General features: G+C 34.4%; 3 protein-coding genes across 3 annotated transcripts in view; 2 read left to right on the forward strand and 1 right to left on the reverse strand.

Moving 5' to 3' along the window:
* Nucleotides 1-6563, reverse strand: part of LOC110380748 (uncharacterized) — an 87971-nt gene extending 81408 nt beyond the window's left edge. The window contains exon 1 of the mRNA XM_064041353.1: nt 6319-6563. The gene's annotated coding sequence lies outside the window, so the exon portion shown is untranslated. The remainder of the gene's footprint in view (nt 1-6318) is intronic.
* Nucleotides 6564-8518: 1955 nt separating this feature from the next.
* LOC110380756 (cytochrome c oxidase subunit 5B, mitochondrial) lies at nt 8519-12064 on the forward strand. The gene is made up of 4 exons (XM_021340851.3): nt 8519-8687; nt 9616-9789; nt 11341-11384; nt 11757-12064. Exons 1-4 carry the CDS (start codon nt 8600-8602, stop codon nt 11817-11819), a joined length of 369 nt encoding a protein of 122 aa, XP_021196526.1. The 5' UTR covers nt 8519-8599; the 3' UTR covers nt 11820-12064.
* Nucleotides 12065-12728: 664 nt separating this feature from the next.
* Nucleotides 12729-17074, forward strand: LOC110380741 (snRNA-activating protein complex subunit 1). Its single transcript, XM_064041554.1, has 8 exons — nt 12729-12893; nt 13339-13489; nt 13727-13820; nt 14307-14553; nt 14923-15054; nt 15506-15619; nt 16093-16192; nt 16554-17074. The coding sequence occupies exons 2-8, from the start codon at nt 13341-13343 to the stop codon at nt 17071-17073; spliced, it is 1356 nt and encodes a 451-aa protein (XP_063897624.1). The 5' UTR covers nt 12729-12893; nt 13339-13340; the 3' UTR covers nt 17074.
* The last annotated feature ends 1076 nt before the right edge of the window (nt 17075-18150 follow it).

Here is an 18150-nt window from a genome sequence, read left to right on the forward strand (position 1 = left end):
ACAAAAACTTTAAACCCTGTTTTACACTTGTCTAATAAAATTTTGGCTGCAAAATGAACCATATGTCAACGTCATAATTTGTCATTTTTTTAGACAAGGCATAAACTGACGTTTAAAAGTTTTTGTGATAAGACGGATTATTTCTCTAGCTAGATAAAACTATCATAATCTTATCCAAATAGTACAAAATACAAAACACTTATTTTTCTATCAGCGACTTGTAATCAAAGCGTGGATCTGTTAGCCAGTTTTCAGCCACGTGAAATGAATTAATCAGATATAGGTAATACCGGAATATCCTATTAATTCATAAAGATACATATATCGATTGCAATCAATTAATGAATGTTGAATAAATGATCCCTTATAGATAAACTTAATCAGGGATTTAGAGTACGTGCCACTCTCTTGCATCAATAGCACAGGTTGCTGCGTCAATCGTTCTTAGCAGCTGATTTCCATCAACAGGAACTGTCGACTGTGCAGTTTTTAACTGCAGATCCTTCCAAAATAGCTAGTTATACCAAATCAAACTCATCAAGATCAACTGCTGAAGAAATGACATAGTTAGGGATATACCTACTTCATAAAATAATATTATACTACTTAATGAGTGAGTTGTGTATCAAAACTACCACGAAATTAAGTTAAGCTAAACAAAAGTAGGTATTCCACACATTTCAGTAGGCGAGCGAAACCAATTAATGTCAGAAAAGTCAGTAACATTGCAAAACAAGCCAGCCAGCACAATGAACATAGTTTAAGCAACATTTTAACAACTGAATTCCGACCTACTTGCTTACAGCATACCAAACAAAATGCCTTGACAGCGGTATTCATGAAAGTATTACAACACAATGAATTATAAACCGTATTCATAATATATAAGGTGTTTTTCAGATTGAGTGTCAGCCTTCGCGAGTGCGACTGCACTTAGTTTGCACCGACGAGAACGATGTCCGTTGACGCAGAGGTGCAAAAACTTTGAGAAGGAAAAAACCTTAGATATATTTGTTTATTTATAGTCACATAATAACTGGTGGGAACAAAAACTAAGAAGGCATTAAGTATTGACGTAGGTACGAGATATACCTAATTGGGTTATCAAAAGCGGAGATTGAAAAAAGTCAAAGTTTGCCGGACCATAAAGAGAACTGATTACATTAACGTAACATTACCTACTTGAACAGTATTTATTCTAGAATTCTAGACATTTACGACTTACATAAACGAGTCAGAATAATTGTTTTCAAGGAAAATCACGTTTCAGGAAAAAACTTGGTTAACGAGTAAAAAAGTTATCGATAAACGAATTAATCGATTGGCGATGGCTGGATGATTTCCGGCTTCTAGGAGATGTTGCTTGCAGTTCTAACTAACTACATAACTTCATCAAAACTTATGTCGGGTTAGGAATAATTATTTTGTGTGCTGGCTTTCGTGCGTTTAAACACTGTTGCACATCCTTAATTAATATTATTAATGCGAAAGTCTGCCTGTCTGTCCAGCTTTCGTGCAGATTGGATTTCGATGAAACTTGTCAGTAGATATCAGAATAAGATATCTAGGCTACTTTAAACCTTTATGTGGGAAATACTTCTCTCGGGAAGCAGGTGGAACCGGGATGAACAGCAACAAATTATTTTTTCTGAAATGATAGGACTTTGATCCAGGGAGATAAACTTAGTTTTATTAAACAGATTCAAGAAGGTTCTTAACTGCTAACCTCATATAGCACCGTAACAAAGTAACGCTCGCTTTATTAATTTTATTACTTTTACAGTACTTTTTTTTAATGACTTCGATACAGATGGCGTTTCTCAGTAATTCAAAAAAAATGTATATCGCCGACTGATTTTAGTAGTAGATAAGTAGATGCATTATGGTGTAAACATCGAAATTAAGCTTTTTATCAGTTAATTGGTACACGCTATCTTTATGGGATCCAGTTCTAATGATAGGAAAAGGAGGAAAAATTGCCTAGTTTTTCATGTAATCGTAAAAACCTTTTCCACCTTTTTACGTCGCAATCGAACCAACTAGACGCAGTTATCAGAAAATTTAACATTTTAATTATAATTAACAGCCAAGCTAGCATTAATGGCAGGGCTGCAGGATTGTTCGAAAGAGTTATCCCGGCCCTGGTACATAATTGTATACAATGTATTCGTTTTATAAGTATTGTTGTATGATATATATGTGTATTTGTATTTTTTATGGGCCCTAGTTGCCTGAAATAAAGGAATAAATAAATAAAAAGGAACATAATGGGTTTTAGTCAGTAAGAGACTGACACTCCTTCACGCTGCTAACCCACAGGGGGAGGTGTCATTTGATGATTCTACTGAGCTATATGAGCTAGCAATTCATGGGAAAAATACTGATGTACTTTTCAGCCACGTGAAATGAATTAATCAGATATAGGTAATACCGGAATATCCTATTAATTCATAAAGATACATATATCGATTGCAATCAATTAATGAATGTTGAATAAATGATCCCTTATAGATAAACTTAATCAGGGATTTAGAGTACGTGCCACTCTCTTGCATCAATAGCACAGGTTGCTGCGTCAATCGTTCTTAGCAGCTGATTTCCATCAACAGGAACTGTCGACTGTGCAGTTTTTAACTGCAGATCCTTCCAAAATAGCTAGTTATACCAAATCAAACTCATCAAGATCAACTGCTGAAGAAATGACATAGTTAGGGATATACCTACTTCATAAAATAATATTATACTACTTAATGAGTGAGTTGTGTATCAAAACTACCACGAAATTAAGTTAAGCTAAACAAAAGTAGGTATTCCACACATTTCAGTAGGCGAGCGAAACCAATTAATGTCAGAAAAGTCAGTAACATTGCAAAACAAGCCAGCCAGCACAATGAACATAGTTTAAGCAACATTTTAACAACTGAATTCCGACCTACTTGCTTACAGCATACCAAACAAAATGCCTTGACAGCGGTATTCATGAAAGTATTACAACACAATGAATTATAAACCGTATTCATAATATATAAGGTGTTTTTCAGATTGAGTGTCAGCCTTCGCGAGTGCGACTGCACTTAGTTTGCACCGACGAGAACGATGTCCGTTGACGCAGAGGTGCAAAACTTTGAGAAGGAAAAACCTTAGATATATTTGTTTATTTATAGTCACATAATAACTGGTGGGAACAAAACTAAGAAGGCATTAAGTATTGACGTAGGTACGAGATATACCTAATTGGGTTATCAAAAGCGGAGATTGAAAAAAGTCAAAGTTTGCCGGACCATAAAGAGAACTGATTACATTAACGTAACATTACCTACTTGAACAGTATTTATTCTAGAATTCTAGACATTTACGACTTACATAAACGAGTCAGAATAATTGTTTTCAAGGAAAATCACGTTTCAGGAAAAAACTTGGTTAACGAGTAAAAAAGTTATCGATAAACGAATTAATCGATTGGCGATGGCTGGATGATTTCCGGCTTCTAGGAGATGTTGCTTGCAGTTCTAACTAACTACATAACTTCATCAAAACTTATGTCGGGTTAGGAATAATTATTTTGTGTGCTGGCTTTCGTGCGTTTAAACACTGTTGCACATCCTTAATTAATATTATTAATGCGAAAGTCTGCCTGTCTGTCCAGCTTTCGTGCAGATTGGATTTCGATGAAACTTGTCAGTAGATATCAGAATAAGATATCTAGGCTACTTTAAACCTTTATGTGGGAAATACTTCTCTCGGGAAGCAGGTGGAACCGGGATGAACAGCAACAAATTATTTTTCTGAAATGATAGGACTTTGATCCAGGGAGATAAACTTAGTTTTATTAAACAGATTCAAGAAGGTTCTTAACTGCTAACCTCATATAGCACCGTAACAAAGTAACGCTCGCTTTATTAATTTTATTACTTTTACAGTACTTTTTAATGACTTCGATACAGATGGCGTTTCTCAGTAATTCAAAAAATGTATATCGCCGACTGATTTTAGTAGTAGATAAGTAGATGCATTATGGTGTAAACATCGAAATTAAGCTTTTTATCAGTTAATTGGTACACGCTATCTTTATGGGATCCAGTTCTAATGATAGGAAAAGGAGGAAAAATTGCCTAGTTTTTCATGTAATCGTAAAAACCTTTTCCACCTTTTTACGTCGCAATCGAACCAACTAGACGCAGTTATCAGAAAATTTAACATTTTAATTATAATTAACAGCCAAGCTAGCATTAATGGCAGGGCTGCAGGATTGTTCGAAAGAGTTATCCCGGCCCTGGTACATAATTGTATACAATGTATTCGTTTTATAAGTATTGTTGTATGATATATATGTGTATTTGTATTTTTTATGGGCCCTAGTTGCCTGAAATAAAGGAATAAATAAATAAAAAGGAACATAATGGGTTTTAGTCAGTAAGAGACTGACACTCCTTCACGCTGCTAACCCACAGGGGGAGGTGTCATTTGATGATTCTACTGAGCTATATGAGCTAGCAATTCATGGGAAAAATACTGATGTACTTTTTTGTAATTGCACAAGTAATCAAAGTGCATCAGATAAGTTATTTCAAATGCATAAAACAAAACCTTCAGGTCTAAAACAGCTTGTAAGATAATAAATAAATATAGTCAGCTCCATGTTCTTACCACTCAATGTATTCACGTGAGCTTGGTAATTGATACTTGCAACTGCCGTCATAAATTGGATCTAACCATCAGCTCACCGCATTACATAATGCATTTTTTTCTGTGAAACATGAGCTGTATCCCATGGTTACAGGTAAATAGTAGATACCAAGCGTGGTAAAATGACTAATTGGTATTTTGGATAGGTTGAACATATTCATTGTGATTTATTGAAAGCTAGCTGTTTTGAGGCAGTTTCACCTGCATACTGTGAGAACTGCTTCCCAAACCCAGATAAAATATAGTGTATGTTAGCAAGGGATGTGTAGTGTCTTTGAGAATTGAATTTTTTTTTACAAATTGGTTTTGTAGTTTCAGAGCCTTTAGGGTACAAAAATTCTAAAAATTGTTTCCTCATTAACTTACAAGTTCTTGTCTAACCAAGGGGTATTGGGTTGCCCGGGTAACTGGGTTGAGGAGGTCAGATAGGCCGTCTCGTCTTGTAAAGAACTGGTACTCAGCTGAATCCGGTTAGACTGGAAGCCGACCCCAACATAGTTTGGGAAAAAGGCTCGGAGGATGATGATTAATTTACAAGTTCTTCAACTGTTCAACAACAACAACAACACAACTTCTGTTCCAAAATTAAAATGGAAGTGGACATCGTATTGGTTCATTGGAGAGAAAAGGAACATCTAAGAAGAGGTATCTTAGCATTACCAATGAAATTTCTCCACTACTAGAATCCTAGGTGTTAAGTGTGCCAATGGAGGTTGTGTGCAAGGTATTAAATAATTCAATATGCACATTGAGATATCAATTTGCTATTTGCAATTATTTTAATGTTTCGCTTGTCACCATATTGGAATGTAATATGGCATTTAATAATTAAACCTTTACAAGCATAAAATCTTCTATGTGAGACTTTATGTAACCAGGGATAAATTTAAAAAAGCTAGCCAAGAGCGATTTAAGCTGTTTTAGAAATACAGCCAATAGTTCTAATATGTGTGCGCCCAGTTAAACAAGTAGGTATACTATCTGTGTTGTTCGACAATCTAATTTGTAGACTTACAGGCACATACACTCAGGCTAAATATACTTTCTAAGGCCTATGCAATTACAAGTATGTACTGCCTAAAATGACCTTAATGCAGTAAACTATATTGTTTTATTAGACAATACACACATTATGTAGGGCCAATAAGTGAAAATAAACCAAGCTCTGATAATTCAATTTCTAATTAGATTGGTATTATAAACGATCTCCGATAATGTTAGTAGCATGTTACAGTAATTTAAAATCCATAGTTATAATGTTATGTATAGTGCACGTGAGTTAACGTAACAATTGAAAAGCTTACATTGTTCTATGTGCCTTTTACTTTGCCCACTCTATGAACATTACAATATCAATTTTGTTTTGTTAATTTTTACAAGGTTTATGGTGAAATTGTCTAATGCAATGTATATTAATGGCATATAAATAGAAGATAAAGACTCAATTTGGTGTAGATATTACGAATTTATCGAAAAAATAGCACTAGAAAGTACAGCATCCATTGTCAATTTATGATGCAGTAGTGACGCAATCGTAGTTTAATACACATCTGCTTCCTCATTATCTTGTTCATTTACAATGTCTAAGCGTGAACACACAATAAATTACGACATTATATAAATTTTACTCACCAAAAATTTTTGTTGTTATTATGATGTTCGTGCACTCAATCATCAAAATGTAACTTCCTGCTTTTGCACTGGGAAACACAAAATAAATAACACAAGCACACACAGGTTTTTCACACGATAGACTGTTTTGAAAGTTGCAGAACGACGAAATTATAAGAATTTTCAGAAAATCAACAAAATCTTTCCATCAGACTTCCAGTCGCAATCGTTTCCTTTGACAGACAGAATCACAGACTATATAGAGGGAAACCACCAGTAGCACAGATAGCTAATATAGTCGAGTTTAGCACAAGGAAAAAATAGTGTTGTATTTTTACTGGTTACGGTTCTTCATCAATGAAATATTTTATAAATGCAATGGTACTGAATGCTTATGTACTTGTTATATGTATCCAAAACAGTAATCGTATTTAAACGAGTAGCTCTAATGAATTGCTGAAAAATATGAAACCATATTTTATAACATGCAACTACGAAAACATTATTGATTTTTACAGGAGTTGTAGAAATAGGCTTTTCTTTGATTAAAGATGTCGACTTTTCACGTTTATTTAGTATGTTGTATTATTTTAGGGTCATACGGAATACATGTAGTATCAGCAGATCAAACTCCAGTGACCTTCACTTTTAAGGAATACCAATATAAGGATTCACCCAAAAACGTAGGTTAAATCACTCTACAATGCTACCACTAATCACGTAGTAAGTCACGTGCCTTATGATTTTAATTAATCTTTGTTAAAAATCACGAGCACACCATATATATAGCTACTATGCACTCAGTGAGATAGCCATACTTTATGCACATGTTGAACTTTCAGGAAATGACGTTCAGAGAATTTGAAACAGCATGCGAGCAAAGTGGAGCCTGCAGTCAAATTACAGGTTTACAGAAAACTCGCTGTGTCAGAGAATGTGTTTCTCCATCCTGCTACCGAGAGCTGTATCAGACTGACCCGGTAACTTATGAACTTAGCACAACAATTATGAGACAAATTAATGAGCGCTGAAAATATATTAATACTACCATTTTCAGCTCGAAGAAGGAGAGATCGATGTCCGCCTAAACTCTTTCAAAGGATGTTTCATACAGAGAACTGGTCGAACAAGAAATTGATTTCGTCCAAATATAGTATCTATACTGGTACTATGCGCTAATAAGATCGTCAAGATCCGTAATAAAGTTCGGTTTTTGTTTTTGGTAAGTATATTTTTTGCAAATAAATAATTAAGCCTATCTACTGGAATTTTACAATTCGGTAAAACCAGTAAAAATAAAAATATTTCATTTCTTATTTCAGCTCTTCAAGAACAACGTAACTGATGAACATACATTTTTAAATGGCGTATTTCGAAAAGTATTTTAAATGAGCTAACACTCAATTTTACAGCGATTTTTTAAGTTTCACGCAAGGAATAACTCATCATTCCCTACATCAAACGACAAGGTTTACACTGAAGCTGCTGAAATTGAAACATATAAACAATTATAAAACTAGCTTTGTTTTAATATGCGCTAAAAGGGAATATATCCAACAATTTAAAAATAGCTTAAATGCGCTTCAATCAATAAGCACTCATAAGAAAATTATCACAAATTGAACACAAAACATTCTACCACGAAGAATGTAAACAAGAAATAAAGCAATTAAAAATATGTTTCTAAGAGTTTCATTTTATTTTAATCATTCTGAAAATCCCTAATTAACTTTCTAATGACCTTAATTGACTACAATGATCCTAAAAGGCCAGTGCTATTCAATTTCTAGTCTTGACTGATTTTACTAGAGTTTATCATCGTACCAGGAGTAATGACTCTAGCCGACTCGTACATTGAGATGATAAAGGTCAGCTGATTATGCTACCAAACAGTAAAATGTGACCTTGAAAAAAGTGATTGTTAACAACAAACGACAACAAAGTTTTTTGCATCAGCACAAGACAAGAAGCCTCGTGGAGCTTGTCGGTTGGTTTTATATTCCGACAACAGATGGCGTTCTGCACAGAAATTGATATACACACAAATCCACTAATTTGTATTAATGTAATCAAATAACGCAATTTCATCGATTAGTTATGTTATAATATGTATTAAAGTTTTTTTTTATTGGAAATTAAATAGACAAGTTATGTGAATTATTCAAATCGATTCCAAAATACCGATTATTCGGACAGCCATCGCTTTAATTGGAAAGTTACGGTTTTGCCTTCCCCTATCTTCAAAGAAAAAAATTGTTTCACTTGCATTCGTGAAAAGCGGTCTAGTGAGAAATTTAGCACAATGGCATCTTTATGCAGGCAAATTGTCAGAGGAAATGCATTTAAAAGTGTTCTGTTATCCACTGCCCGACGGGGATATGCCGACAAAAGTAAGAAATTGTTATATTTTTAGTTCAGGTTTTTCATGAATCGCCACCCCTGTCACTTAAGTTACGTAATGTCAAATTTCCCGTAAAATTACGCCTGAATAGCAATATATGAATGTTTATCCCAACAAGAATAAAATGGGAACTTTATTTCATTAGAATATATCCGATTTTCTCTTAAACAAAATGTTAAAGTTGAAAATAAAGACGTCATAGTTTCCGTGTGATGCACGTTTTATTGATTATTTTTGTTGTTGTTCGATAATCATGAATAAAAAACTTATTCGTTACGACAATTTCGTAAACTCTGTGTACTTATTTTATTTAATTTACACATGTAAAGGTCTCCCTTTGCGCAGTACTTTATAAATTACATCGATTTTTAGGTTATCTTTCTTATCGTTGTAATCTCAGATAGGGTACTCCAATAGACACCTTAGTTGATGTAAATGTTTAATCCCTAATATTCCTACATTATTTCGTAATTATTTACAAGTGTACCAAAATTACGAGGTCACAAGGTCATTCACATTCTGACAGCTGGGACTAGACAAAATCAATAGTTGTGGAATGTCTAAAACTGAAACTATCTTTCTAGGTCTTCAAGTATACCTACTTTAGTTAAAATTAAAGCAATGTAGTACAAACATTTGTAACCAAATAGTTAACAATTTAGTAATATGGAAAGAATTTACCATTCATTTTAAAGTATTGTTTTCCTTATGTTTTTTGTTTAAATTACTTGTATTTTTTAATATATTTTTATGATAAACAACTACACCCTAAATAAAAATAATATCAATAATCAAGTAAACCAAAAGTTTCACAAATGCCAAAAAATTTAACACACCCTAAGTTATGTAAGTTAACACAACTGAATTTTACACTACAATAGAATACCATTAAATATTAACCCGTCATCTTTGCCCAGTGATGCCGGATCCCCTGGAGCATGCCACCGGTATCGAGAGGAAGGAGTTGCTGGCCATGCAGGCCGGTAACGATGACCCCTTCAACATGAAGGTGCTGAAGAAGGCTGCCGGCACACGCGACAACCCCACCCTAGTGCCCTCTTGCTTTGACGCACGTATTGTTGGATGCATATGTAAGTATTGGCTAGATTTATGTTATAAAAAATGGCATCTTTCTCGAGAAATTCACAATAACAGTATTTCTATGATCGCAACTAGTAAAATGAGGGATTTCTGATACAATCATGGTATTTTCTGCAAATCAACTTGTTTACATGGTGTAATCAAGTTCATTGTAGGGTCAATGTAAAATGTTTTGTTGCAAATAGGGTTTTGTTGGCTCTTATGAAAAGTGGGAATTGTAGCCTGGTTCCAAAAAGTATAATAGTTCCTAATTCATGGGCAAGAAACTCCTTGGACAGAAAAAGGCACAACTCTAAAACTCAAGCAGTGATAGGATCATTGCCATTTGAATTTAGTGTCTTGCAACTTCCCAAACCACTACAAAAACATCTAATAGGAATATGTACGAAGGTTTCATTTTCAACACAAGTGCTTCTGATAAACAGTTGAAGCTAAACAAATACATGATTTTCCTGTTAACACCTTTACAACGATAAAGTATAACATATTATAGGATCAATGTATCACATATGATCATTGAAACAGTATTCCTGCCTATTTCTGCAGCAAATTTGCAACAATTAATTACAAAAACTACTAACTTCCTTGTCCAATGAGTCATATGTGATATACACTCATTGTTTAACTATTGTGTCTGCATCGTGGACAGTTAATGCCTAAAATTTTCAAAACAAATTCCTATGTTGTTGATTATTTAAAATCGGTGCCGATTCAATCATGTATAACAATTAGTCGTTTTTTTTTAATTTACACGCATTCAAGAGTCTATTACATAAATCAATATAGGAACAGTCCTTGCAAAAGAAACTTAAAAAAATTAAATAAAAATAATGGAAAAGAGATCTTAATTAAAACTTTGAAACTAAGTAACAATTAAATATCATAGTTTGTAAAGCCAACTGAACAGAATTGTTACATGTTATGCTGTAATTGTCTTACATAATAACAACTTAGCATTGTATTTGTAAATAGTTACAGCTTAAAATACACTCAGTGACATCAGAAACAACATAAGTATGATTAGTACTACAATCATAGTGAACTCATGACTATTGTGGCAATCTGCCATAGTCTGCTTTGTCACATGCGTTTTTTTATTCTTCACATGGATACAGGAATCAGGGTTGTCTATCTAGTTAGACTAGCAGCCATTCTCAATGTTAATATAACTCTTTATTTTATTTTTCTCATCACAAAGTTACCTTAAAATGTTGAAAAAGGCTTATACAACATAGAATGATAACTTCTGCGTGTCCATATGTATGTTACTTGGGAATACAGTGGTGTCCTTATGTAGTGTATTTTTCAAATGGGTAGTCAGTAGTTTCTTAAACTTTAGTTTCCTCTTAATTTTATTGTTATAGATAAGCAAATTTTTTGACAATAGGATTAGGAACAGTAACAGCAATTTTTTTAAATAATTTTTATGCGAGTCTATGATGTCATATTAAGGCTATATTTATGAAAATGTTGCTGGTATTGAAACTTTGTAAGGAAACTAAGGAAGGAAATATTTATAATTGACGACTTATTGTTTTCAGGCGAAGAGCACGCGACGTCCGTCACTTGGCTCTGGTTACACAAGGTATTTGTTTATACAACTTCTTTATTATACACTGAAAGTTATTGTTCTTCTTTCTTGCGAGTTTTAAACTTAATATTTACTTAAATTGTTATGAAATAAGAGTTGGTAATGAACTCTGAATTACAAATAAGATCTCCGAGTAATATTGAAGCTATTGTGGTAATTAATACCTACTATAAACAAAATTTGCTATAAACTAATTAAAAATAAATTAAACTAGGGAATAAAAAAGCGGATCTTTTTACTACATTAAAAAAAATATATATTTAAAAGATCAGTTTTAATTCCTAAAGTCATAAATATCCTAAAAGTCATGTGTTCATTTTTGCCAAACTTTGCTGTAACATTAATTAATATTTTGATGTATTCCAGGACCACCCCCGTCGCTGCGAGTGCGGACACTGGTACAAACTGATCGAGAAGCAGCCCGTCTAAACGCGTCTAATATTTAGTTACTATTGTAGTGAAGTAACACGCAACGCGCATCGCACATCCTAACGCCCGTGTTACCTGTGTATAAATGTTATCGAGCAAGATGCGTTAGTTTGAACATAATTACCAAAATCGACAAATCATTAAATAATTGTAAGCATACAAACACTTGTTTTATTGCGCTGCGTTTGGTGTATTTGTTGGGTTCACTTTGTCAGTGTAGTTAAATAAACAAACTTAATTACGTTTTTGGGTTTTTCTTTTTGGAGGCTTCTGACCTATCCTTTGTCCCGGCCCAGCCTATGGTATCCAAGCTACATCGAAGCATAAGTCTCCCCCGAAATTGTGACTAAAGATGGTGATGATGGTATAGTCAATATTATGGCAGCGGCTACCTACTCAGCTAATATCAAAGCCAGCAGCTATTTATATACTTTGCTGATATGTAACAGATTACGTGCTGACATGTTCCTATTCTGCCGGGAATCCCCAAATCATTAAGCTTTGTTGACGAATGCAGTAGGAACTAAACACTATTGTACCTATGGATTTTAATTCACAAAAATAAATTCGTATTTATTTATATTTGTAAATTAAAGAGTAATCATAGCTTACAACCTATAAAGATGACTAAACTCCCAGAGGACTCGTTTTACGGGCTAAACAAACCTACCTACATAGTTTGTAATATAAAAAGTAATTAGCACTTTTTCCTTTTTATCGAATCATGCAAGGACAATCGATAATTGAGTTTATTGTTATGAATAAGTACGGTTTTTAGGTACAACTCTACTGATAACAAAACCGGTTATATTTTGACATTTATTTGACAACTGGGAAATCAATGTGATTTTATTTTTTTATCTCTTTTACACCTACGGACTTTGATATTGATAATAGCTCTCTCTCTTTTCTCCCTCTCTGTTCGGAGTATTATTGTTGATTGCATGTTGACGATTTTGAAAATTGGATTCATAAATTAATTTGAAAAAGGCTCGTTTGTTACACATGGGAGCATGATCGGTTATGAAATATGAACGAAGCGTTTTTCTGAAATAAACAACATTCCAATTGCAGGTAAGTTATCAATTTATTTACAGCAAGCTAAAGATTTCATGATACTAGATTTGAAACAATGTGAAGTTCATCAATTAAAATACAATAAAAGTTTCTCCAATAATACAGTTCTATCTATTTTTCATTCATAAAAATGCAGGTTTACCTGTGAGATATAGATAATAATATGGATAGAAATGTTGAAGTTGACATCAGTTTCCCTCCAATATAAACTTAAAATTACGTATTTTTCCTTATCCTCCGAGCCTTTTTTCCCAAACTATGTTGGGGTCGGCTTCCAGTCTAACCGGATTTAGCTGAGTACCAGTGCTTTACAAGAAGCGACTGCCTATCTGACCTCCTCAACCCAGTTACCCGGGCAACCCGATACCCCTTGGTTAGATTGGTACTGGACATATTTTTCCTTATTAACTTTACTAAATAGCCAATAACCTCGTACTTCCAGCTATGTCACTGCATATACAAGGAGTGCACATAGCGGACGGCTTCGCAGACGACTGTGATGAGCTCATCCACCGCTGTCTGCAGGCAGGAACCGTCACCTTCGAGGTGTTCTCGGAGATATGGAAGGAGATGGAGATATCTTCCCTTTATCAGTGAGTTGATTTACTAAATTTCATATCGATCCAGTAATTCCTGAGATCAACATTCAAACGAAACAACCTCTTCAGCTTTGTGATATTAGTAGACATAATAAATACATGTATAGTTTATTATACATATTTTATATCATACAAAGATTCTTCTCAATTTTGTAAAGTTAAACTCTTTCTGAAATTTAACTTGGCACACAAGGACAAAATTATTATACTTAAATCTTTTCCTAATTTTAGTGGCAGAACATCAAATGCAGAAATAGCAGAACTCTCAGAAGAAGTCTTACATATAGCCAAACACTATATGGTTGCTGATACCAGTAATTTTGAGGTGAGTTTCATTAATGAAATATGTATTAAAACTGAATTTTTCTTTGCATGCTGAGTGGAGGCAACTTCGACTTCGGTTATATCGCGTTTCCAAGAGAATTCTTCAAAAACTATCCTGTTCTTTCTCAAGGTCAATTCTATCTCTGTACCAAATTTTATTAAAATCAGTTCAGTGGTTTAGACGTGAAAGCATAACAGACAGACAGAGTACTTTCGCATATTAGTAGGGATAAGGGCTAGTAGATCTTGTTTTAGTAAAAATCATACTAAACTACAGTAAAAGCTAATTTCTTGTTATGCCTTGATTAAGATGCAAGTATATCAGAATCTAGTTTTCTTTTTAATCCTAGTAACTACTTATCAGGAATTTTTTAATTGCAAGTATTTCTCCTTCGAAATATATTTTTTTTAAATCGTTTTATGTTATAATCAAAAATCACTAATTTTAAAAAAGAACCCCAACTCCATCAATACCTATCCTCCACAGGAATCAGTAGCCGGTCTATTCCTCGTCTACGGTCTTCTAAACACACAACCGTTCTCCAAATTCGCAGCCCTACGTATAGTACAAGAGGACTTGCCGGCTATAGAGAGGATAAAGTTAGTGGCTCGGAGAGATAGGAGGCAGGATGTCCTGTATGTGTTGGGTTCGGTGCTCATACAGGGACCCGTTCAGTACCATGCTGTGGTGCGGGAGAGGGGCATGGAGTATTCTATAAGGAAGTATTTGGAAGGTAAGTTGTAAGATGGATGGGCCTTTGAAGATATTTGGTTTGGTTTTGTGTGTAGCTTGTGGGGAATAATTTATGATCTCGACATAAGAAAAAAAAAATACAAATTTGAAATTGGTTAAGCAGTATCATGTGAAAAGCACCAAAAAAGTCTAAAATTAAGAGTTTTTTTTCTCAAATTCAAACTTTTTGTACCCATACAAAATATTGTCCATGTTACCTGGTGTAGCTTTCTAACAATGAAATAATTTATCAAATTAGTTCAGTAATTTAGTAGCCTTTAGAGAACAAATAAAAAAATCCTCCTTATAATATGTAGTACTTAAGAAGTTATAATTTGCAAATAACAAGATACTAAAACCTTTTTTCCAGGATACACAACCATAGACAAGCAAGGTGTGCGTCCTAAAGGTATATTTTACAGACAGAATACGGAACTGGATATTATTAGAGAATTGAAGAACCTTACTGTGCGTTACACAAAGGCCAAAGAAAATATTGAAGGTAAGATATAGTTATCGGCACGAATCTTGAGCTCTGACCTTCACCTGCGCAGAAGTAATTTATTGGGTCCCTTTTGTGGTATGAAGTGATGCGCGGGGGCGGGCTAAAGCGGTGATTGGCCCGCAGTGCATCGCGTCATAGCCGTCACTCGGGATTGGTTCTCTGCTAATAAATTACTTTTGCGCAGATATAGGTCAGAGCTCAAGATTTGTGCCGATAACTTTACCTTATACTACCACTGATTACTTCTAAAAACACTGAAAAGAAAAAAACATTTTTAGGTAGGCAAAATATACATAGCTGCATATAGTAGTAGACACTGACTTCTAGCATGATGCACAATCTCTAGTGTTTTTAGAAGTAGGTTTTATTTTTTGTAGAAAATTTTAAAGGAGTCATTGCTCAGTCAATCTTTCATATTTATGCCAACTAAAAGATGAATGGTTTTCAGGTGTAAAGCCGGACGATCGCAACCTGAACTACTTGGACGCGAACTTTGCGAATGAACTCGACAGTTCCTTGAAGAACATCATCTGCGGGATCATAGATGATGATGATGGTGACGGTAACTATATCCTTAAATATATTAATATACTGTTAGTAGCTAAAGTTTCCAAAATACAGATTTTTAATTTGGTCAAAATGACAGAACGAAAAATTGGTATGGTAGGCTGCACATCAGTGGTAACTGTCATGCACCTTAACGCAATAGTAATAAGTACGATTTTCCTATAAAACTGTTACCGCTGACCTGATGTTGACTGTACGTATACTTGGAAAAGTATACATATCATATCATAAAAAATGCCATATACCATCTGCGTAAAAGTTACTTTCGTTAAAGATTTTTTTACTTGTATCATCATCGGCCTTTCACCTCTTGTTCCACTGCCTCCGTTCTGTCGTAAGCATGGCTGCTGAGCACGAGGTCTCGGGTTCGATTCCCGGGTCGGGCCGAAATCGCTGTGTGGGTTTTAGAAAACTTACACCTTGACCTTATTTTTTACTTGTATTTATTTTAATTGATATTTTTTTCAGGAGACTCCAGTAGCAGTTTAGATGCAATTAAAAATTTAAAGCAAAAAGCTATGAAAGCTACAGTGAAACCTATCAGACATCGCATGGCTGTCGACATGAGGTATGTATACTGTAAAATACCCGATCAATCAATTGGCGTCGTTTAGTCTCAGCCATATGTGGTAGATATTGTGGTAATAATATACAGCTGCATCCGGTTAGACTAAAAGCCGACCCCAACATAGCTCGGGAGATGATAATTGTCGTAATAGATTACGTAAAGCCAATTTTGTTTGTTTAGGTTTTTGCTTTTTCTGTTATACCAACTGTCCTCGTGTATTGGATCTTTAATTTACAAAATCCTTTCTTAACACAAAGAAACTTCTAAGAAAGATACTAGCTGCAAATCCTCTTTAGTATTATCCTCTTTTGTATTAATATTCAAAATTAATTTATAATGTATTACTCAACTTCACCCACAGGGCAAAATCCAACCAGAAAGAAGACTCAAAGTCACCCCCGGATAAAGTCAAAACTGTCAAAAATCCTCAAAACAAGAACAAAGCGAAAAAACGAGTTCGTAAACCAAAAAGTGATTCAGACAGCGACGATTATACTATTAAGGCAGATTCCGACGAAAATACTCAAGACGGTCTTCTAAGTTGTGACGAACTGGATGTGACGAAATTCGACCAACCGAACCTAGCAGATATTGAACAAGAAATCAGCATCGAAATTGATGATCTACCCGGAGTTATAGTAAACGAAATTCAGGGAAAAACATACGAAATTGAAATCATTGATCATTTGAATACACCGTCAACGTCAGATCCGGGTGTAACGGCAACTTTGGATACGGATTTCGCGCCAGAAACGGAGTTTAAGTCTGAAGGGAAAAATATTAAGAGGATTGATAAAAGGGATTTGAAGAAGACGATTTTGAAATCTAGGTTTAAGAGGATGGGTATGCTGCCTGTGGCTAATTTTGAGAATAATAAATGAATGAAACATATGGAGTAAGGACCAATGAGCGGTGGTGCTAGGTAGGTCAGGCGCCTTCTTCTAGCTCAAATTCTTATGGTGGGCATGACCAAAACGATCCGTTACGAGAGAACTAACGAGGCATTCGGGTTCTTTGAGACATCTATTTTCTGTCATGGCACCTCCGGTAGTCATTTTGTACTCCACGATAAAACATTATACCTCTTTTCTGAAAGGTTGAGTAAAATAACTCCCTTTTATTTTGTACATATAGGTCAGTTTTATTGTCTACGACTTAGTATATATGTCAATATACATACATTATATATCTTTAGTTTTGCAATAGGCATGGGGCATGAAATACCTAAAGTAATTAGTCCGTCTTCTAGATAACTCTAAAATAATGAACACGTATTTTTTATTTTCTCTCACAAACAAATAAACCTAAGATACAACACGATTGAATTTTGTGTTACGTCACTTCCAAGTACAAATTTTACATAGACGTGACATCACGAGCCCCCCGTTCTCAATCTTTGTGGCGTTATATCTTAGGAAAAATTTAAAGTTTTGTAAAAAAAAAAATGTACCCAATATTTTTTGCCAATCTAAAATGCGGACTCATTAGAATCATTATTTTTAGCCCTGTCGTCACGCCTAATCGGCAACATGCATGTAACTTGGCCTTTCTTTCCTACTTGAGAATTACATACATTTGACTCTGAAAGTTTTGGTGGTGCCAAAAATATGTTAACTTAGTTGTATAGGTACTACATAGGCACGTTTGTTGTTTCCATATTTTTATTTCTGAAAATTGTAATATTCTTCAAATCATTTTGCTTTCCCAAAATTTGCCTTTTGCGTGCGCAGTAGTATGTACGTTGTTCATATATTTTGTCTATCGTGAATTCACTAGTAGCCAACTTCGGACAAGCAAAGCTGTTCGGAGAGAAGTTTAATTTTAGTTTTCTCCGCTAGAGGCGCTGAGTACGCACTGTTTTTATACTTCCGAAATAGCATATTTTTTTTATTTCTAGACGTTCAACTTAATTCTGTGATAATATTTTAATTACTTTAATATTTTCTGTAAGTGAAACT

This window comes from Helicoverpa armigera, chromosome 25 (genome assembly GCF_030705265.1).
Source record: "Helicoverpa armigera isolate CAAS_96S chromosome 25, ASM3070526v1, whole genome shotgun sequence".
NCBI classification, from domain to species: Eukaryota; Metazoa; Arthropoda; class Insecta; order Lepidoptera; family Noctuidae; genus Helicoverpa; species Helicoverpa armigera.

Bases quoted from the DNA above. Each gene is read 5' to 3' on its own strand.
- LOC110380741 (XM_064041554.1), top strand. From the start codon at position 13,341: ATGTCACTGCATATACAAGGAGTGCACATAGCGGACGGCTTCGCAGAC. The intron at 13,490-13,726 runs GTGAGTTGATTT...TCCTAATTTTAG, and splicing joins GAGATATCTTCCCTTTATCA to TGGCAGAACATCAAATGCAG. The intron at 15,055-15,505 runs GTAAGATATAGT...AATGGTTTTCAG, and splicing joins GGCCAAAGAAAATATTGAAG to GTGTAAAGCCGGACGATCGC.
- LOC110380756 (XM_021340851.3), top strand. From the start codon at position 8,600: ATGGCATCTTTATGCAGGCAAATTGTCAGAGGAAATGCATTTAAAAGT. The intron at 8,688-9,615 runs GTAAGAAATTGT...ATCTTTGCCCAG, and splicing joins ACGGGGATATGCCGACAAAA to TGATGCCGGATCCCCTGGAG. The intron at 9,790-11,340 runs GTAAGTATTGGC...TATTGTTTTCAG, and splicing joins ACGTATTGTTGGATGCATAT to GCGAAGAGCACGCGACGTCC.